At 36.9% G+C, this 24,291-nt stretch overlaps 1 protein-coding gene across 1 annotated transcript in view; it reads left to right on the forward strand.

Annotated features, from left to right (window-relative positions):
- Positions 1-24,291, forward strand: part of rxfp1 (relaxin family peptide receptor 1) — a 64,986-nt gene that overhangs the window by 13,999 nt on the left and 26,696 nt on the right. The window contains exons 3-4 of the mRNA XM_053506206.1: positions 18,349-18,432; positions 23,364-23,469. Coding sequence (XP_053362181.1) covers positions 18,349-18,432; positions 23,364-23,469 — 190 coding nt within the window. The remainder of the gene's footprint in view (positions 1-18,348; positions 18,433-23,363; positions 23,470-24,291) is intronic.

Below are 24,291 nucleotides of genomic sequence, written 5' to 3' on the forward strand. Positions count from 1 at the left end.
CAAATACTTATTTTCCACGATAATTTGCAAATAATTTTTAAAAAAGTTTTAAAAAAGTGTGATTTTCTGGATTTTCTTTTTTCTTTTTTTTTGGACACGCCCCTCTTATCTTTTTAAGCGGGAAAACTTGCACAATTGGTGGCTGACCGAATCCTTTTTTGCCCCACTCTAATGCCCTGCCACACTAATGCACTTAATTCCAGCGTTTCACTAGTGTTGTATGCCATAAAGGTGAAAAGTTTACCCAGTATGCCGGAACCAATACCAGACTGGCTGCTTCACATCTGAAACGCTGGCCTCCCAGGAACTCCTTAATTGTCCCAAACATACAGTATAAAAACAGCTTGTACTGGGAATGTGGCAATAATGTCCAGACGAGTTCCTGTAATGTGCAAGTGATGCACAGATCGGTTTTCAAGGAATCAGGTGTAAAAAGGCAAAGTGTACAGTCACACAGCCAGAGTAACTGACTAAACCAGGAGATTTAAAGATCCCTCCTCACCTACTGTTCCAAAACTTAACAAGACATGAGTGGGTAATTACAGTGGCAGGGACGAGTCACCAAGAATTTACTTGATCCACTCATTTACAGCACTCCTGAGTCGCGTGGTTCCGATCTCTCATTTTCTCTCGGTGGGAAGAAATCTCAAACATCCCTGCGGCAGATAATAACAGAGTAAACCCGACAGATGGCCCACGTCTCACTAGAAAGAGCTGGTTAAAGCCAGAAGGAGCAACTAGACTGTCACTGTCATCCTCATTAACCCTTGCACCCGATCTATTTAACTTCAATTAACAAATACATGATTAAATTCTGTCATCTGCAAAATGCCAAGTTAGAGAAAATGTCAAAACGCACATCATATGGACCCTGATTATAGCAAAGACTTCTGTTCGTCCAAGTCTGAGTGGATAAAACTGATTTTATGCTTATCAGGTTGGCCTTTTACATAGGAGTTATCAGATCTTTGCACAACACCTGAAAGGTCACGGTGAAACAAGGAGATCTGGAAAGTGGGGAATCTGAGCTTGTTTGAGAACGTCAGCCTCTGATGGTATTTATGTCTAAAAAAATATTGCATAGATGACTGCACAAGTGAGTAGCATCGGAAAATAAAAAAAAAAATTTAAGGTTATGAAAGGAGAAGTGGTGTCTGCTCTCTGTCTCGTCCTTTCATCAGGCACGTAATATAGACAGAAGAGAGTTTTATTTATTTATTTTTTTATTCGTTGCATGTGGATTTTTACAACAATGGCACCCATTCATCTTTGAACTTCTAGGGCTCAGATCAGATCAGTACCACCCACAGATTTTAGCTCTTTAAAGCTACAGTAAATTCATATACAGTAAATGTGCATAATTTTAATAAATTATGGAACTTTGGAAATTTCCTCCGAGATCAATGAAATATCAATCCATCTATTTATCCAGATAGAAGAAACAGGGATTGCAACATCAGCCTCTGTGTGCCCATCAGCAGCTACAGGGCTCTCCAGTGCTATTTTGCCAAGATTGCCAAGACAGAACATGGAATATCTCATGCTTCTGGTTGGTCTACAGAATGTTTTACTTGGACAAGAGCAGGAGGACCCGCAGCAGGTGTTGTCATTCAGGACAATGTGAGCTTTCACCGTGGTCCAAGAGTATGTGAGTGGTTTATTAATTACCACCATTTCAGAAATGTTTGCCTCCAACGCTTTTGGCTCTCCCTTCCTGAAAGCATGTCGACATTGAAAGGTTCATGAGCGAAACCCCTACACCTGTAAAAATGTACTCCAGAGGCATCATGCTGGGCCGGAGTAAAGGACTGACATTGCAGAAAAATTCTGAAAGAAAGAATTTCCTACTATTCCATTGTATAGTGTGTTATGATGTCTGTGTAGTGTTTATAAGTTCTCTGGTCTCGTGTGCCATCTTACAGCACCACAGCCTTATAGCAAAATGATCCCCGGTCCCGGCCCACCTCAATCTTTTTCATCTGGACAAATGATGGCTCATGACCGGTCCATACCCGGGCCAAGAGAGTTACATTTTTGCCAAAAGTGGCCCACATCCAGGTGTTACAGTATCTGGGACAGTATTTGGTGTTGAGATAAAATCAATATGGGTCAGTTGTTCGATTTCTCAAAAGAGGTCGGAGGCTTTGTGAATGCAGCTTGAAGTCTGGGGTTCGTTTGCTGTTTTTACATTTCACAAAATGTCATTTTCAAGTTAAAACTTTAGTAAATAGAACAACCTGCAAACGACATTAGCAATAAGGTACAAAAACACACTAAATTGCACAAATGCACATTTGCACACTAGGCAGATCCTGTGTTTTGATTAAAACAAATATACAGTATGTTGTCAATTTTTATAAAATCCCAACGCTATAGGATGTTGCTTTCTGCTATAATGCTTTCTGCTATATCATCAAGAGCTTTAAATCACAGCCTAGTGTTAATGTGTTGCCAGAGGTGTAAATCATTTTGGTGTCGTACCTTATCAAGCGTGAAAGTCAGGCCACAGCTGTCCAAACAACCACAACAGCTTATCAGGCATCTTACAACAGATGTTAGATACTGTGTATACTGTATATATGAGAAGTAATCGAAACAGGAGGATAAGATACAGTATAGCGTGAGACATGAGAGGAGAGACATGAGCACACTTGCTGTAATGGTTTGTGTAGGTGAAGTTAGGTCTAATGGAGGTAAAGCTATACTGTACTTCCTCCTATACTGTATATGTGGACCAGGATATTTAAGATGCAACACACAAACAGGAGGATGTGAGTTTAAGTTCAGATTTGAAGAATGTAGAATAAATAAAGATTTTGTTCATTAGCATGTACATGCCGCACTGCATGACAGATTTACAAGGTTCATTTATTCATTCATAGTAACTGCCTGGTCAGGATAATGGGGCTTTAGATGTAGGCAGGTGCAAACAAAAATAAAAACTATGTAAGCCCATATCCATGTCTAGTCGAGACTGTGGTTCTCACTCACTCACTCATCATCTATACGGCTTATTCTGTATACAGGGTCATGGGAACTGGAGCCTATCTCAGGAGACTTACTGAAGACACACTCATTCACACACTACGATGCAATTTGAAAACGCCAATTAGTATGAACTGCATGTCTTTGCACTGTGGGAGGAAACTGGAGTACCAGGAGGAAACCCACCAAGCACGGGGAGAACATGCAAACTTCATGCACACAGACCTGAGGCGGAAATCGAACCCAGACTCTGGAGGTGCAAGGAGATAGTACTAACCGCTAAGCTACACTGGCGCCAAGATTTAATCTCAGAAAATATGCTTCTGCCATAGGACAAACCCACTTATGGTTTAAACTCAAAAACAGATATAGATCCTGGACATTATTTGACACTTTTACAGTTTTTTTCCCCCCACATGTTATGGCTCATTTCTTAGACCAGATGTGATGAAATTTTTAAAACAATTCTATGCAAAAGCATTTCTTTTGAAGTTTGACTTTGCAGATAAACAAAACTAAAACCAAAATAATAAAATTCTAAATAAAAACATAAAAATACTGAAAAAAAATACTTTAGAAAACTGTAATGTACAGTCACACGTTTTTACAAGAATCTCTTTCTCCGCATTCTTTCTAGCTAAATGTGTGAACTATAGATGAAACAGTTATGCGTTTTACATTTGGTTGCATTCTTCGCCTGCTCCTTCCATTGTGAGACCATGATTTACAGTACACTTGTGTCTTACTGTATATTTCATCAGATACGTCTCATACCTCTGTCTCTGCCTCTCATGCTCTGTCTGACTCATTCTTTATACCGCTCGTCCTGTACAGGGTCGCAGGAGGCCTGGAGCCTATCTCAGAGACCTCGGGGCATGAGGTGGGGTATGCACACTGTGGGTAATTAGTCTGCCCTGCATGTCTTTGGGCTGTGGGAGAACCCAGTTTCCGGTAACTGAGTTGAGGGAGATTCTTAGGCTGACAAATGAGGTGATATTCTGCAAACATGACGACAGCCAAGGCTACAAAGGATATGGTGAATTATTTTTTCAACAAAAATATATTGTTTTTTGGTAAAGTATAAATGGGTTTGTTTCTTTAAAGCATCCTTACCCTAAGACACAGGACGTCAGTTAGACCAAATTCAAACAGATTTATATTTCTGAATAGTTGGAAAGAGCGCAAAGGTTGTGTGCTTTTGTGTGCACAGAACATTTTAGTTTTCAAAGCAGGAAATCAATGCACTTTTCACCCTACTTGAATCACCACTAGAACAATCTTTCCTACAGTACGTACCCTTTTGTACTGTATCGCCTACCTGCAAAGCATAGGCAACACACAGGGATCACCATCCACTGTCCTGCAGCAGCGCCATCACGGAACATTTAATAGGAAGCATATATCACTTATCACCAATAACTTTTTATTCTTTAGGGTCATAGGGGGCTGGAGCCTATCCCAGGAGACTTAGGGCACAAGGTGGGGTACACCCTGGATGAGGTGCCAATCCATTGCAGGGCACACACACATACAGTATACACACATTTACACACTATGGGCAATTTTAGGAATGCAATTTTCCCAATTTTGGGAATTAGGCTACTCCTCAAGTCTTTGGACTATGGAAGGAAACCAGAGTAAATGGAGGAAAAACACCAAGTACAGAATCAAACCTGGTCGGGAACCTGGTAGAACCTGGCCCAGAAGCATACAGTATTGTATGCTACTAATAGATAATTCCTTTTTTAATAAGTAGTATAAGTAGCATGTTTAAAGCGATACATGTCTTCCTTTGTATGCAAAGTACTTTTAAACAAATCTAAAACAGAGATAACCCAGACAATACCTTGGAGCCTGATATGTTGGTCTTTACATTCGTTCATATTCCACTTAAAGGATTTCACTTAAAGGAGTCAAGGTAAATGCTTCAGTCCCCTGCCTACAAACATTCGAGTTCGCGAACTTTTAAAGATACAACCACGCGTTCTTGCATTTTCAATTATGGAAATTAGATCACATGTCCGGGGTACATTATCACATGTGTACAGCGTGCATCTCATTATGTCCGGAAGCAACCGTAAAAGCAGCGTTGATGAAGCTGGTGCTGCTAAGAAGCACCAAGCAATAACGATAGAGACAAAAGTTTGACTATCTTTAAACAACGACTCAAGACTCATCTGTTTCTCCAGTACTTGGACTAACCCCCCCATGAAAAAAAAAAACCCTCTTCTTAGTTATTAACCTTGACCAGTGTAAGTATGTATCCAATTATGTAAACATTAAAGCACTTTTTGTAAGTCACTCTGGATAAGAGCGTCTGCCAAATGCCTAAATGTAAATGTAAAAGTTAGAAAATAATTGAAAGAATGAACGAGGTGAAAAGATGGCAGACATTGCTCATGCTTTTAACATGAATCGTCCAACCTTAAATATAAGGAACACTGTACCGTAATCTACTATGTATAGCCAGTTAGTTGGTATCCTAGTACAGTGGAACCTTGGATTACGAGCATAATTCGTTCCGGAAGCAGGCTTGTATTCCAAAACACTTGTAAACCAAATAATTTTTCCATTAAAAATAATAGAAACTTAAATTATTCGTTCTACAGCCCAAAAAAATAAATACATAAAAATAATTATTACAAAATATAAAGTAAAAAAAAAAAAATTAACCTGCACTTTACCCTTCAAAAAAGTAAAAAATAAATCCCGGCAGATAAGGGGTTTCCGTTTGTGCATACAGGCAATGTGTATGTGTGTGTGTGTGTGTGTGAGGCTAGAGTAAATAGAGACTCTTGCTTTTAGCCCCTCCTGTCTCCCCCTCCTTATCTTACACATTAAAACTTTTTCCTCTCGTTTAAACAAACTTACACACACATTAACGGAAAGATTGTTGTTCTCTTCTAAATTATTAAACCTTCTCCGCTATGTTTTAATGTTGCTCGTGACAGTGTAACAGCCCGTTAATTCATGCTCATGTAATGATGAGATGGACAAACTGGTCGATGCCCGTTCTTTTATTTTCTGCATTGTCAGGTTATAGTACAAACTTTTAAGTGGATCCTGCATTTAAATCCAACAAAAAAAAATACTGAAGAACAAAACTCAGGCTCTATCCTAGCTTACATCTGCATTCCCCACAATGCATCTCCCGCACTGGACTACACTTCTGTAAACAGCGGTCATAAATCAACGTCTCTCTCCCGCTACACTGTTTTATCTGAAAATTAGCAATAAACATCGCTAATGACACTCGTGTGAGCGCAAACTAACAGAATTACTGCTGTAAAGTAAAACAAACAAACAAATGAACCAACACCTTACCTCTGAAAAGATTTGCGAGTTTCTTCAGAGAGCAGAGTGTGTGTATCTCGCCTTAATTTCTGTGCGCTTGTGTATGTTTGTGATGGGGGTTTCACGCACGCACACACACACACACATAGCCGGCACAGTGTCAAATTACGCTCACGCGCGCGCGCACACACACACCGCGATAAGGAAGAAAATAGATTTTTTACTTCTGTTTTGAGAATTTCATTTGCTTTACTCGCGCACGCACACATGTGTTATAAGAAACAGTACACGCGCTGTACACACGCACTTTCGAACACAAAATAAAATATGTTTTACACACACACGGGATCACGGTGTTATAGTAAACAGTACACGCGTGCACGGATGTTGATTATACCAGTAAGAGACGAGCACTAAGACCCAGCAGGGGAGATGATTCCGCAGCGCTAAAGAGAGAAAAACTGTTGGCTCAGTTGTTATCACGTGACGCTCGGAGTCAAAACAAGAAGCGCCTGCGTGAAACATAATACTTGGTGCTTGTAAACCAAAAAAAAATGCTTTTTTTTCAAGTCAAAATTTATTTAAAATCTTTGCTCGTCTTGCGGAACACTCATAAACCGTGTTACTCGTAATCCGAGGTTCCACTGTACCTAGAAAATGTTTGTTGGACTTACAAACAAATTGGACTTATGAACAAGCTCTCGGGACAGAACTTGTTCATATCAGGGACTCACTGCATATGGTCAAAAGACTGCGGATATATGACGTCCTTAATTATATAATAATTATATTTATTTTTAATTTATTCATATTTCATTTCATCAGCAGAGATCAGTAATAAATATTGCTGCCTTAGCAAGGGATCAAGTTTTAGCTCAAGGAACTGATTGGTGATTTGTGGCAGTGTGAGGTGTTACTCTCACCTGGGCCAAGAACTCTCCTTGAAATAAGATCCCTATTTTTCTTGAACACTGTGATAAACCTTTGGTTGTACTACTGTTAAAATGGTCATGGAAGAATTACCATTAGGGGTGTTACATATTGCCACTATCTATGTCTTGTTCCATATGTGTGTATGTTGCATTGCTGTTGTTACTTTGGATTCGCATGGTTTGGATATGTCATATCTGGTTTAGCACCAGGTGTTAAAATGTCTTAAATGTCACTTTGACATCCATAAAAAGCTGGGTACTTTTTGCTCCCACTTTGAGGTAAGAGATCAAGAGTGTATTTTTGCTTTCTAACTTTTTGCCTGCCAGCTAGTGTTTTTCCCTTAGTTAGATGCTCCCTTACACACTAGCCCTTTTATCCCATCACTTTAGAGGTTTGTTACTTTGAGATATTTATACCTTTACACTTGGTTAATTCTTTATCATTTTCCTGGTTTCTGGAACAGATTTTGTTTACGCAGTGAAATTATAATCACATCTGACAGGCGTAGTGCTGTAGTCTGACGAGATTAATTGGAGATGGCGTTTCTTTTGCTTTGTTTCTAGATATCTTTGTATCCCATCTGCAAGCGTGTACATCTTAATTAAACATTTTGTTAAGCTTTCTTCAGTGATGTACTAAGGATGGGCTATTTATAGCAAGACAAGTTAGTTTTGGCGAGGAATAGAACTTTCTGAGGAATGTGGTATGGGGATTTTAATCTTGTTTTTGGATTTGATTGAAAAGTGCAGTCTATGATTTGAAAACGTGCATTTTCAGAAAGAAAAAATGTGTGTATTTCACTGTGTCATTCAGTACTTTCAGGTGGTCAGCTGACTTCATCCATAATCTCCACATAACATTGCTGAGTCGAGACCTGAGCAACTGAAACAACCCCAGATCATAACACTGTCTCCAAAGGCTTGTACAGTGGACACTATGCATCATGGGTAGATCGATTCATGCGCTTCCCTTCTTACACTGGCAGCTCAGGAACAGGTTCAATCTGGACGCATCAGATCAAATGATCTTTTTCCATTTTTCCAAAGTCCAATCTTGATGCTCCCTAACAAACTGAAGCCTGATTTATATGATCAGTTTCACTAACAAGTGATCAATCCTGAAAGTTCTCATCACATTGTGTTTGCATGGAAATGGTTTTATTTTCATTATTAAACTTGGCATTAAACCATGCAACTTCACCAAGTGTTTAAGTGATCTCCAAATATGTTTTTTTTCCCCCTACAACATTTCTTCCACAAAATTGATGGTTCACCACAACCCTTTTAGGTTTTGATAATGTGTTGAAGGGGTCTTAACCCAGTTACGGTTATTTCAAATCTCTTCAGGTGTCCTCTTTGCCTAATGCAGCCCAATATTTTGACCCTTCTGAAATGGTGACTGTTTTTAGCCAGGCAGTGTACATCTGGCTTTTCTAATTTTGTTAGTAATAAGTCAGAAATTGCTTTTATAAAACCTAATTTTCTCTGTTTTTCTTCACCACTGATGGACCCATAATGATACCTCATTTGATAAATTCAGGTTCCTCTGGCTCTCGAAAACACCTGTTTTTGATAAATTATCATCCCAGTGGTTTTATTTATACCTCTTTGGTTTTAGTGTTATTTTTAAGTTTCCAAGTTTCCCCAGTTCTTACATGTTCTGGTATAGAATCATTTAGCTGGAAAAAAAAAATAGTACAAAAAGTGAGTTGGAATCCAAAAGATGGTCAATGGTGCAGAACTTTACCTGTAAACTAGGCTCTTTTCACTCTGACCCGAAGTCTACAATCTTTTTTCTTTTTTAAAAAAAGACCATAAAAATACCCTGCAGTAATAATAATAATAATAAGGGTCTAAATAAAACTTTAGTTTCAATAGTGAAAGTAAGCTACCATACAAACAATCTTATAATCAAACTTCAACCCAGTTGCATGCAACTTCTCTGTAGCACCCTCTCTATGTTGAATTTTAATATTCTGCCGCAGGAATACCTTGCATAGAATCACATTAAATACATTCAGTCTTGTAAGTCACATAGCAATGCAACATGATAAAACGTATTATTAAAATACATAACGTTTTTGCTTTCTCAGTAGTCTAAAGGGTTCTTTTCTCTACATATCTAAGCTTGTTAGGGAGCTGCGGTCAGAGCACATGGGTCAGCCATGATACAGTGCTCCTGAAGTAGCGCATGTTAAGGGCAGTGCACAAGGGCCCACAATGGCAACTTGGCAGTGCTGGGGATTGAACACCAGACCTTCTGATCAATAACCCAGAGCCTCATCTATTGAGCCACTGCTGCCCTCTAGACACCTTTTGATCATGCCCATTGAATTTTAATTTTATTCTACAGCAATTTGATGAGGATTTTATTTTTTAATTAGAGAAGGGATTGGTTTACTTTCATCCCTTTTAAATTATGTTTGTTAAGTTGTGGAAAGTCGATGAAACTCCTACCTTAAACCAATTTTTTAAATCGACCTTTAACAGTCCTTTTTTCACCAGTCCAAGCTCAAAACAGTGATTTGTTAAATAATCGATGCTGAAATGGAAGAGTGGTGAAGTCAACAGGAAATGAAACAGGATATTAACTTAAAACTCTAAAATATCTGGTGACTAATAAAATACTAAAACAATTTCTCTGAGATTTATGGGTATAAACAGCCTCATTGCTCAAGACCATTATTTACCCTTAGCATGTCCCACCGCTCCTGTCTTTGGCCATAAGACAATGACTCCTCGTCCTTCTTTTCACCGTGAACTCATCCTGCTTTAATGGATGAGAGCCACCATTAGACTGCGTCCGTGCCATCCCTATTAAATCTGTTATTATCTCTAGTTCCCCTTTTTTACTCGCCAAAGCTGAAGTGTCAGTGTTTAGGATAGAGAGGATAAAATGGAACATGAATATAATATGCAAAATCCTTTCCAGTAACTGTTTATTCACTTAATGCCTTAGAACAGTAATGTATATTTAAGTTATGACGTAGATTTGAATCTGAAAATGATTGTTGCGTAGTGCTTCCTCCAGGCAAAATAAACAAAACGTGGTGAGAGTTAATTGGAAACATGATGGGATCCCATATGGTGCACATAAATGTGTTTGCCATATCGTTAGCAGATCAGGAGTTTGAATCTCAATGATGCCCTCACATCCATAACCCGGAGCTAAGAAGAGAAAAAAAACTGGCATTACGTTGCTGCCTGGGTGGGAGGGATGTCATACTCCACTTTCTATTACAACAGCATTAGCCAGGAGTGCAGAGAGCACTGGCGCTGCATGAGCAGCAGTTTGGAAAGATGTGCTTGGCCTTCACATGTCTTGAAAGAGGTTTGTTTTCTAGCCTTCAATTCTCCAGTCAGTACTGTAGCTGTCACAGACAGGAGCTGGGTGAGGAGTAAGAATTCTTGGATGACCAAATTGCAAGAAGGAACCAGAGAAAAAAGTTTATTATTCTAAAAAATTAAATAGAAATGCTGGAAACAAGAATGAACAATGTGAAAAAGATTTTAAAAAATAAAACTAGAATACACACAAGTGACGAAGAATGGCAGGAATGACGAAACATGAAGGGGGGAAAAAAGGAGAACACACAAAGCCCGGGCACATAAAACAGAAATATATAGAGCGTGAGTAACTAATACAAGACACAGATGACAAATGAAAAGCAATAAACTACAGTTGAGGTCAGAAGTTTGCACACAGTACACTCATCATGAACATTAATGTCTTGGCAATTAATTTTCAAAAATGTTTTTTTTTCTGTGGATGAATTATTGATAGCACAACTACTAAAATCTTTCGAGTAAACATAATACACTAAATAAATTATAAGTGAAATTCACTAAATTAAGTAAGTATTTGCACTCTTTTTAAGTAGATTTTAACAAAGTAAATAGTTACATCTACTGTACAGTAACATGGCTTGTTTAAATTATGTCAAGTAATATTTACTTACTGATCTGATGTAATTAATTGAAACACGTGAGGAAAGTAGCCAGAAATTGTACTAAAGTAAGAGTAGCTGTAATTCAAAATAATATTACTCAAGTAGAAGTAAAAAGTAGTCATCCAAAATATTACTCAAGTAAGAGTAAAACTTGCTTTATAAAAAATGCTTTATAATTTGAGGAAAGGGCAACCCAACTTACTGTTGACTATTTTAACAACATCGTGTTCTTCCTCAACAACAGGTTCACATGAATTACTTCCATCAACACGTAAATCAGTATCCTCTGGTTGAAACACTTATTCGGTGAAAAGATACTCAAGTACTGTTTTAATCGTAATGTCCGATTTTTTTTTATTAAGCCAGACATAATTATATTATCATTTCCAAATAATAAAATTAATAAAATACAATAAATAACTAAAAAATAAATATATTTGCTACATAGCAAATTATAGAAGAAGAAACACAATTTCCCTAATCTCGCTTTTTTCACAACATAAAGCTTTTGAAATAAATCCCTACAGTAGGTAACATATGTATGTTTGAACAGTGTAAACTATTTTCAGTGTAAGATATACTGTATATTCAGTTGCACTTAGATAGAAAATAACATTAGAACATGTGTACAAACTGTTTCTACAAAAAAAGAAAAAAATTTTTTAAATGCTTTACATGCACACACACACACATGTGATCATGTTATAGGTGCACATTTGTGTGTGAAGAGGTGCGCCTGCTCTCATCTAACACCTGTCACGATTCTTTTTAAAGGTAATGTTCAGGTTAATTTCTTTTATGAATTATTTTTTATTAATATTTTTGGGCTCTGGAATGAATCATCTGAGTTTCCATTATTTCTTATGGGAAATTTGCTTTGATATACACAAACCATGAAGCACACTTCCGGAATGCAATTTGCTCATAATCCAAGGTACCACAGTAATTTAGTGATTAGTGGCATCATGTTTAAGAAGGTTGTGGTCATGAGTGTTGCCAGGTGCCCTTAAAGTAAAGCGGCTGCTGTTTTTTTTTTTTTTTTTTCTGGCTTAACATAGATAAACAAGTAAAAAAAATTAGCAAATGAATAAATAAGAAAAATTTCTGCCCCTGATGGATGTCAGATGGATGATGAAAAGAATATCTCGCTATGGAAAATATCACAGAACACTAACTGGGGTTACTTTTGTACTGAATGTTTTTGTTTTGAACACTCCAAGTGGTAGAACCTGAGAACTTGCATTACCTGAATCACTGGGGACTGCAGTTTTAGCTAAAAACTCTCTTAGAAATGTCACCTACATCTGGGTTGGCATGAGGGTGAGTAAATGAACGGCAAATTTGGGGTAATCTAACACATCACCGTGTCTGGGACTTTGAGTAGGTTCTTCGCCACTTCTCCAAAAATAAATAATGAGACTGTGGACTACTGCATCTCGTCTCGTCTCGATCCTGTGGCCCTGTTAGGAGAAATTGAATAGACTAAAAATATTAAAAGACTGAATTATAAACATCAAAGACATTACAAAACAAACAGTTACAGTATAAAACCTATCTAGCTGGTAAATTTTGTCGAAACAACCGGAAAGCATTTTTTTTATTTTAAATTTCATATAGTTTAAATAATATGTATTGTAACAGAGAGAAGCGGTCACCGAACTAGGGACACCGTTCCCCCACTCCTAAAACATTGTGCTCTATTTCAGGCTAAAGTATAGTGCATCAGGTTTTGTTTTCTGAGTAAAAATCAGTGCATTGACCTGATGTTAGTCCCTGCCTCCTCCTTCCAGAAAGACAAAAATATACGTTTGATACCAATACACAAATTTGTTTGCAGCCTATACAAAAGCAATTTAAAACAATGTCTGCCTGGTTTCTGCAGCTACTTGTCACATACCTGAATCAATACATTGAGTATAGGTGGCATCTTGAGCCTGGTAACACCTCCCTTAGCTTTCATAATCTCTAAGAGGTTTCACTTGTAGCCGTCTGGTTTGGACGAAAAATGTTTGTTTAAGGAGAACAGCCGTGATTCTTCTGAATTCCTCCTTTATCTGTCAAAAGAGTTGAAAATATTAACTTTAGTAGATAATAGCCACAAACAAATAATACAGCAAAAAAGTACAGCATCTCCTTTATAAACACCAAATATTTATCAAGACAACTTTGCAGAATATAAACCATTTTGCAGGATGTAAATATTAGAACAAAACAAAAAAGTAGCTTACAAATGAGAGACCATTTCACATTTTGTCCATAAGCTACCAAATAATTGTAGCTTACAAACACTTATAATTACATTGCTTCACATCACTATTATCCAAAAATAACCATGATAAAAATTTTAAATGAACAGTAGAATATTACAAATTAGGTCGTTACCTCTTAGTAAATGCAAATGCAGTGCTTCAGTGACACCATTTGCTGTCCTGCCACATTGTGTGATGCTGCCAATGAATAAACATTTGTTAGCTGGGCTTGTTGAAGGATTTGAATATGGCTTCTAAACTAAACCACCAAGGATATTCATTGTACCAAGCACTTTGCAGTCTAACAACAAAAGTGAGCTCATCCAGGACGACAATCATCTGAACAATTTCTGCGAAGTCTGGCAATCCTCCAGTTGATCTATACATTGTGCCAGAATATTTAACTTTATTTGCCACATGTACTCCTGTGCCATTGGGGAACTGTTTCTTCACAGTTTCTTTCATTCCTTTATCTAGCACTTACAATGGCATTTTTGTCATTGATGTCACAGAAACGTAGGCTCTGCATGATCAGTGTCATACAAATGGAACACAATCATTGATTGATGCCTCCTTGTCAGAGAAATGGAAATATTCCTGAAGCACCAAGTTTGCAGAAGAACCATCTTAAGGAAGCAAGGCTTTGCCTCCAACATCATAGTCCATAGTGCAACAGGAGGGCCAAAATCTAATAATAACCAGGGGATAGTGCTCAAGAAAGTGATGTTTTGGAAGCAGCTTTTCTTGTGGAAAAGGTTTAAGAAATCTGTATTGATGCTCAGATGTCTTGCTATTGAGAAAACCAATGTTTCCATCAGAAAAAGGACAGAGCAAGATCAACAACATCCTAACAACAGCATCATAATCACCTTCTGGTATTTTATCTTCAACCATCAGTGAAAGCAACCAGAATAAAGACTTTTTTTTGTTTTTATGTGCATTTCCACTAATGTTTTTTTTTTTTTTTTTTGGTGCAATATTTGGTGAAACACTTTGCGGGGTGTTTGTTCTGTCACGCCATTAGTATGGGAACATTTTGAGATCAGAAAGAGAGAAATACTGTACTTTTTAATCAACACATCTAAACACAGGGTCAATTCAAAGGGTACAGTGACCTCAAGCAAGTCATGAAGCACATCAGGAGGATACCCTTATATTACATGACAGTACAGTAGGTCAGCCTGTCAGTAATTGGGCATTGCTGTTTCACCCCATAGCAACTTGTTGAAGTGGTGAAAGCTGTTTAAACATGCAATTCATGTTCTTGTTTAGTTCTTTAACCTCCAACTTTTGGAATTGGAACAGTTCCCCAGTCCAAAATTTGCAGATGTGTGACCTGGTGAAGTTTTCGAGAAAACCTCCAACTGCATTGTTGCCACAAAATTTTCAGCAATCACACAGAAAACAGTGGCCTTGATAAATCTCCCAAGAGAGAACACAAAAACTCCATCTCCCTCCAAACCTTTCAGATTAGTTACTAGTAGTTCAAGTACTTTAGAAAATCCATACTTCTTTGCATCATTTGCTTTACAAAGCCAAATAAATGGATGTCAAAGAGAAATATACTGTGAATATTTCCCAACACCCAATAAACAGCAGTGCTTCTAGGTTTTTTTCAAGATGTCCCGAATGGATTACACCCTTTAAAATCATTAATGTATAGTACAATACAGATTCTTTCATCATCTCCAGACAAACAGCTATTTTCTTTGAAATGTGAGCCATCACAAAAGGTTTCATAAGTACTCTTAGAGCTATGTACATTCTTCAACACTTTGTAATTCTTTTCTAATACTTGTGATAATGTTTGCAAAATTGGAACATACTGGAATGTGCTTCTTTTATCTTGTATATACTCTACAGGCTCAATAATACAGAATTGCTCCTTAAAAATCTACTTTTTGTATAAGGTGTTGAAAGAACCCTCCACCCCAAGAGCTGCATTTAATGGATTTAGCGAGGTAAGGTTTTCTACCAAGTCTGAAACTATAGATTCGTCATTGCAGCTGTTCCTTTTCAAAGTAAACGAATATTTAAATTATTTGTTTGATAACTGGTCTCGAAACAATTGATGATATAAATTGCAACTCATCTACTATTTCATCAATGCACCTATTAGAACACGTTAAAAATGCTTTCATTCAAACATTTCATCAACTATCTTGACCAAAATTGCCATGACAGCTCATAACTCCACTTGACATCCTCCATGTTCATGAAAAGATCCAGGCTTTCCAAGTTAAACACTACCCTATAATATATTCATGGGAAAAAAATCTTTTCAGGAAAGGAAAAAAAAAAAACACTAGAAATTTGGCTGCAATTCAGCTTTGATCACGTTTGATGGGAAGTGAACATGACATTTCATTGCTTTGCCCTTTTATTCTCAGTAACAAGTTTTTAATAACTCTATCATTATTTCTACTGGATAATTTGACATTTTAGCCTCATTTATGCAGATATTCATTATAAACAGCACTATTATCACTATCTCTTTTCCCTTCCAGCTCCTTATACTTCACTTTCACTTTTAAGCCTCTTCTATTTTAAGCACACTTTGTTCGGGAGTTTCAGCCTGAGTAGGCAAAACATGCAGAACAGTACAGAAAGGAAGGAAGAGACGTAACCTGAGATGCCTCCAGCATGCTTAAATTTAGTGTTATGTCACATTATACACATGGCAATATTTAGAGCAATTAGCACGGGTCAAACATTGTCTGCAAACAATTTCTGTTTTGTCAGACTGGTAATGCAAATGTAATCTAAGAAAGAACACATTTATGTAATCAATGTATAAACATCAGGGCCTGCTTATTACATCCTTGTCAAATAGACAGCTTTTTGATGGGGTTTTTAAGAAGTAGGAATATTTCTGTGTGATAATAAAATGTCTCGTAATTCAAAGGTATTTCATCCACTCAGGTATTTCATATTAATAATGACTATTTAGCGATCATGAATGTTGTAGAATGAATCAGGGTTGTTTCTTGACAGACATGCAAGATAAATAATTTGAGGTTACTTTTTATTATTTTTCCATTTTTACCTTAAGGAGTGGAAATCCATTTATCTAGGAACCTCTGCAGTCCAACTAGGGACCATAGAGGCCAACAAAACATGGTGACCATTGTATTTATGCCCATTTTTGATGACTAATCATCATGTTTTTGGACTGTTGGAGGAAACCCACAAATCACGAGGAGAACATACAAACTCCATGCACACAGACCCCGGGGCGGGAATGAAATCCGAACAGGTGGAAGGCGACAGTACTAACCACTAAACCACCACCAGACATTAGTGATGCGCGGATTAGGTATTTTTCCAACTCGCGAGTCCCGCTTTTATGAAATTATTTGGCCCGTCCCGCACCACTGTATCTATTTTTACTTTTTTTCTTCTAATGATGTAAAGTCCCGACCTCAATTTCTCTCGCACCTCGTCTTCCATATTCACTTTTATTTCTTTGTTTTTGTTGTGACTGGCAGCGGTAGCTGCTTGGCGCTTTCGTGACTTGTCACGTGACGTAACCTTATCAAAGAACTTAATAAAATATGAAAATAGATATTCCCAAATATTTAATATAGGCTATAAGGAATTTCACGCAACATACATGGATTTTTTAATGTAATTTTGTTTTTAATGACCTGGCCCAAGCCGCCCCGCAAATAAAGTTACAATTTCTTTACCCGCCCCAACCCAACCTGCGGGTTACCCGCGGGGTCTGCCGGTTACCAGACGACCCGCGCATCACTAATAGACATACATTTAGTCTACTCCTATACTTTAAGTCGAAAATAAAAATCATTTTGAGCAAAACTAGTTTTATGCATATTAAGGAAACCTTTTTAAATGTCATATATCAGCATAATTTTTGGCATCCCACTGTGTTCTTCTTAGAAACTTTAGAAACCCTGTTTCCAGGAAATGTAAAATATTCCCACATTAAACATCTGCTGTTTTTGAGGAAAAGACATTCCTGTTTTTTAAGTGAAAGCAAGCGTTAAGTTTTTTAAGTTCTTTCTCATTAGTCTATTCATGCAGCATCTTTTATTATATGGTTAATGTTGGTTCTTTGAGAATTTAATGCTATTTGCTCCGGGTGTGTGGTATCATGGTGGACCCGTTTTTTTTATTTTATTTTTTTTTTTAATGAAACTAGCTTTTTTGGATGTAGTTTGTGTTTCAAGAAAAACTGAGCACTGAATGTTTCCCAAACAGATAATTTGGATGTCAATTACATTATTTTCCTCTCTGTTGTTTTGATTAAGTAATTGGGTAAAACTTTATCTCAGTCTTTATTTGACAAGGTTATCGACTCCTACTAACAATCAGGATTCAGGTAGTGGATTGTCATGGTTGAAGAGTGCTCTCATCAGTGAAAACTCATTCTTCATTCTTTGCACTCAACTTTCTCGTTGTTTCTCATAAAATCACCAGAGATTGATGAGATAGGGTTGGGTAGCCTGGATGTTTTGACTGATTTACTTGTTGTTGATGTCAGAGGTGTGAAGTCAGGGAACAGTTCCTGCCACCGACATCCCTCCTATTTGCATGCTGATCGGATCAGTTTGTTTTTCAGTTAAAGCCGCAAGTCAAACTCAAAATTACAGTACTTTTTATTGTTGAGAAAATGTCAAGAATGTTGAGGAGCATGTATTAGTCAGTGTTATCCTGAAAAGCATGCTTCATTTATCACCTAGCAGACTGCAAAATGATTACGAGGAACCCGCAAATTGCTTTTCAGGAGCCAGGATTCCAAAGTTAGCTTCTCCAACATGGAGGTGAAGTGAAAACCCATGGTGTTAGACGTGTACAGAGACATGTGATATTAGGTGATGATGATAAATGACATCTGTGGGCCTTAAAACTCTATAGCCTGTTTTTCAGTAAACAAGTTTTAACCATACTAATTTAACTCGTTGCATCATTTTTCAGGAGACAACAATGGCTGGCCTCATCTGTTTGACAAATACTTCGGGATGCCCAGTAAATACGCTGGAACCAAATCAGCCACATGTCGTGAGTAAAGATCCAGAATTCTCCTAAGTCTCCTAAAGCTGTAAAGATTAGAGTGAGCTGGGAAAATTCTGTCCACATGTATCTGTCGGTCTGTCTTGAATTGAATTCAACTCATTCCATTTTATCTATTCATTTATTTATTAATCCTTCCTTACATCTATCCATATGTTGATCTATATATCTATCGGTCTAGGTCTCTAACGGTCTGTCTATCCAGTTATTTGTCCCTTCAGCCATGCATTCATTTGTCCATCTATTTGTTTGTCTGTCTGTCTTTTGTTCTGTCTATCCTTTAGTTGGGCCAATGACCTATCCATCAATCAATCCTCCCATCCATCCATCCATGTATCCATCCATCCATCCATCAATTCGCCCACTAGTTCATCAATCCATCAATCTGTTTGTTTCTCTCTGTTTATCTGCCTATCCGTTCATACATCCAACTATCTGTCCTTCTGTTTGTCTGTCTCTCTGATTTGTTCTGTCTTTTTGTCCATTGAGCCATTTATCCACCCATCTATTCATTCATCCATCCATACTTTAATCCGACCATCGATCCATCCATTCATCCACCCATGCAACCGTCTATCTGAGTGTTTATTTCTCTCTATTTCCTGTTCTTCATTTTTCTATGAATGAATTCATCTATACATTACTCAATCCATTTAGTCATCCATTTAGTCATCCATTCATTTATCTATCTAGCCATTCATTTACAGGTCAATCACCTACTGTCTATAAGCCTGTCTGTCTATTTGTTTATCTATCCATCCATCCATCCATCCATCCATACCCTGGGTGGTATATTTGTCTGTAATTTTGTCCATCCGACAATTAAAATTAATTTAATTCTTCACTAAAATACTTTTACTTTTTATGTCACAACCATGCAATAAATAATTTCTATTGTGAGGACGAGCCAAAACAATTTTTGCTCTTTGTATTTGTCATTATTGTAATGTAAACAACCCCCAATGCCATTCTATTTGTCTAATGTTCATCCAAATAAATGAATATCTGGTCATTTCTTATTGCATCACAGTGGTGCCAAAAGTCTAATTACAGTATGTTTATTATGTTAGATTTTATAAAGAAGATATATGTTGGACATTTCTCAGATCTGAATTGAAATTCCCAAAATACAAACTCCAGATCATCAAATCCCCAGTTCTTTTGAAAAAATTGGAAGTGCAAATTGGCATATTCATGCATATGATTAATTACTGTTTACTGCATTACAGTTTGCTAATGTCAAGTTGATCAAAATGTATTATACTGCTTCCCTGCTGTATAGTCTTACCCCTGAAATAAGTGCATTGTATATATCATAATCTGTCAATGATATTAGACATTTCTATCGGACTTTCTGTGAATGTGTCTTGAATTCTTGACTTTACCAATAGAGAGGAATGTTTGAAGGACTGTGTGTGTGTGTGTGTGTGTGTGTGTGTGTGTGTGTGTGTGTGTGTGTGTGTGTGTGTGTGTGTGCGCGCGCGCAAACAAAAAAAACACATGTACATAAGTTTTCACAGGCTTTGCCATGCCACTCAAAATTGAGCTCAAGTGCTTCCTTTTCCCACTGATCATCCTTAATTGGTTTTTACAACTCGAATGGAGTCCACCTGGAGTTTTGGACATTATTTCAAAAGTCCCACACATGTCTGTATAAGTTCCCACAGTTAACAGTGCATGTAAGAGCACAAACCCAAGTCTTGAAGTCGAAGGAATTTGTGGACCTCTGAGACAGGATTGTATCGAGGCACAGATCTGGGGAAGGGTACAGAGAAATTTCTGGTCCAGATGAGCACAGTGGGCTCCATCATCCATAAATGGAAGAAGTTTGGAACCATCGGGACTCTTCCGAAAGCGGGCCGCGATTGGGGAGAAGGCCCTTAGTCAGGGAGGTGACCCAAGAACCTAATGGTCAGTCTAAAAAAAGCTCCAGTGCTTCTCTCTCACTGTGGAGAGAGAAGCAAATTCTGTAAGGTTGAGTATTTTACGCCTTATTCACAATAAGCTGTTCTATATATATAGGTGTAAAGATGTCTGGATGGACAAACACTCCTTGTTATACAGATTTGTTAAAACGGCTTATGTTTTTTCCCGTAACAGATGTACATGACACTACGCATGTTTGCATGTTTGCTTGTGGCTCTCCTGACGTCGGTAAGCTTATCGAGGCACAGCAGACAAACATAGCAATGAGGTCAACCAATGATCAACCATATTATTTAAATACTTGGCCACTCTGGACACAACGTCTGAGGGTCGTCAAAGCAGAAGCCTGCAGAGGATGGATAAGACACTCCAATAGATTCTTTCAGTGCTGCATTGTGAAGTTGATGACAATCTGTGTTGTGACAAATCAGGAAGTGTAGACTAAGAAAGCTGTAATTCCTCATACGGTTCTGCCTAAGGAATGTTTTTCCGCGTCTAATTATGTATTTTTTTGTTTGTGCTGTGCAGTGCTGTAAAACAGTCTGGTCTTTTTCTTTTCAGTATCATATGACATGTTCTGTCAACAAATTACAGCACAAGGTGTAAATGTGAATCCTGTCCAATTTCTTGTCGTTAATCTTCCACATACAGTAATGTGTAACTGTTCACTGTGGAAATAGAAATATGCCATACAGAATAAGTGCAGCTTTCACCATTTTCAATCACTGTCATCAAATCTTAGCTAAAGTTTTGATCAGGAAACACTTACACTGTTAGACAACAAGGACTCATCAAGGACTCATTCTCATGGCACTGACAGGTTCAAGTTACAGCCTTCTGCAGGTAACAAAGAACATTCCCAATACATTTCACATTCTCAAAAGGTTCTTAGAAGGTTCTTCCGAACAGGTTCTACTGTTACCTAACATAATTGCTATCGCTATATAACCTTATGGGAAACAATGTGTAAAACAGTAATTATAATTATGTAAAAGTATTAAGCACTTGTTCTAAGAACGTAATGTGAAACGTACATATACAATTTACCAATGCTTTGCTGGTTTAAAGGGTAAGATTATATAGCCTGGAGCCAGTATGACACATTTTGGTCAAAGAAATGAGAAAGCGATACTGTAGTTTGTGCAGAAATTATTAGATCATCAGTTTGTATGAGTTTTTGCTACAGAAATAATAAAGTTTCATCCATTGTTTAAACTTTACCTATTGACAAGTCAGACAAATTTGTCAAATTTTCAGAAGCAATGAAGCTTCTGGAACTGACCAAGTTCGATCTCTTCTTGGACAAGATTGTACTGTGTGTTTTCGTACATCTTACATTTCTGGCTTTTGGAAGCCACCCTTATCCAGACCAGCTTTTATCTCATTTATACAACTGAGCAGGCTGAGGGTTAAGAGCCATGCTCGAGGATGCTGGGATTTGAACTGGTGATTGGATGTAATCACCACTCTAACATCTTACCCTCTGACATACCACTGACAACTTCAGTAAGTGGACAGATATGCAATCTGAGGGCAAAAGTGCAACAGCTCAAGTCCACACTGAGATCTATATTTCTGTATGTATCGTCCCTTTTTTTTTTTTTTTTTTTTTGGTCCTACAGTCAATTTCTTCCTCCACTGGTCTCATACAAACTGTATTTATTTCAATTGCACGACCTTATGAAGTGGATCTGAAGTGTTAGACAGGGCAAAAATTGACTGTTTTATCATTATTACAGCTTTTACGCTCAGTCAGCTCAATTTTTGCCTCCCATTCAACTTTCTTTATTGACCTTCCAGCTACTTTTTGGATCTGTAAAACTGGCTTTACTAATACTCGCAAATGCACAGTAGTACTGTAGGTTGTAATTAAATTAGGTTTCCTATAAATATGCAACAAGATTGTGATTCCCTTAAAAAGGTTATTTTTAATTATTAAAGGTGTATGCAGTAAAGCCAGGCACTGAGCAATAAGGTTATTTTGAGCTACTGAATTTTTAATAAGTCTCTCATTTACAGTAGAATGAGGGACAAATATTTTGGTAAACATGCTTGTAAGGCACCATGTTCTATATCAATATCAGTTAGACAGTATTAGTAAATTAAATATATTTTGCATGTAATTATATTTTTTTATGTGTAATTACGTGAGATTTACATACTCAGAATATTATACCCTGAAATGGTGCATTCTGCAAACAAAGTATAAAAAATTGTATATTATAATCAAAACAACCAAATTTAAAAATGTAAAAACATATTTTAAAGTAAGTACATAAAAATGCATATATTCACAAACAAAAATGTAAACATGCACTACATTTAAAAAATAAAAATTTGTAAATAATTATGTAAGAAAAATCAACAGACAAATAAAAGCATGTACAAATTAAAATGTCAAAAATTATTTACTATATAAGTTAATGATGTATGACACAGTACTATATACCGATCCGAAATAATATAATGATAAAATAAAATGTTAAAAACAGTATATTGAAAAACACTATAGTATATTAAAAACAGTATATAAAAACAAAATATTATATAATGATAAAACATAATTAATGCAGTATATTATTTAAAAAACAAATATGATATAAAAAAATTGAGATGTAAAAATAAATGCATACATTATGCATATGTGCATTAAAATGCATGAATAAGACAAAAACAAATATGTGTAAATAAAGTAATTATGTAAGAACAATGCATCGACAAATGTACAAATTAAAATGTCAAAATAAATGTACCATATAAGATAATTATACATGACTTATCAAAGCACATGGCCTAATCTTTAATGAATTTCATAATTATCCATGATATTAAAATCAGTAAATAAAAGGTTCTACGCTTTCATGAGAAACTCTGTAGATTTCTTTGCATATTTTTTTTAGCAAAAGATCTTGTAGAATCCTCTGTGAAAGCCAGTCCAAATTGAAATACATCACTCTCTCTAACATCTCTCTTCCTCTTTTCCTTCTTCTCAGTACTCGGGCTCGTACCAGTCGAGTGTCAGTGTAGGGATTTGGAGCTTGACTGCAACGGTGCTCACTTTAAAGACGTCCCTACGGTATCCACGAACATCACCATGATGTGAGTTCCTCTTCATCATGCTCATGATGCGAAATGTGTGTGTGTGTGTGTGTGTGTGTGTATACATGCATCACTGCTCAAGTGGCAGTCGGATGGTAAATTTCTGCATGAGAAATCAAGCCATTGAGGGCAGATAACTATGTTTTCACTAGCAGACTTCTTGTTTTTGGAGCAAACACAGAATCTTTCAGGGTTCGAGACACATTCAGCATGAATTAATGTCATGGCTGTCACGCCGGCTGCACAGCACGCATCACGGGAACCTGGAGCTGTGAGGCAGCAGCTGCAAGATTGATTGATTCAAATCAATCATTTATTTCTTTCGGTGCCTTACAAATCTTTATTCTGATTTTTTTTTTTTTTATTCAACTAATTAAAATATTTTGCTTGTGGAAGAGAAGGCATCTTAAAATAATTTACATATCTATTGCTCATATTTCAGGCTTGACAACTGTATACAAACTTGTTAGAGTTAAAGTAATTTAAAGTAAACTGGATTTGATTTTATACAGTATGTGTCATTTAAAAAAAAAAAAAAAAAAAAATATTGCTTTAAAAGTTTAAAAGTCCTTGCATTTAAAATGCAAATCTTTTTAAAAAGTAATGTTCCAGGTTAAATAGGACTCACAGTCTGAGTCGTAAATAAATTATATAACTGTAGGGAGATTAATTATGTGTCATGTACTGTGGTTGCATTCATCATAAACATAGTTGTTAATTGCCGCTTAACAAACCGCCACTTCAAAGACCCAAGTAACATCCGTTGCTTTTTTTTAACTTAATCCCCAATTTTGTGCTGTAATTGGAACAGAATGTGTCAGC

This window comes from Clarias gariepinus, chromosome 10 (assembly GCF_024256425.1).
Source record: "Clarias gariepinus isolate MV-2021 ecotype Netherlands chromosome 10, CGAR_prim_01v2, whole genome shotgun sequence".
NCBI classification, from domain to species: Eukaryota; Metazoa; Chordata; class Actinopteri; order Siluriformes; family Clariidae; genus Clarias; species Clarias gariepinus.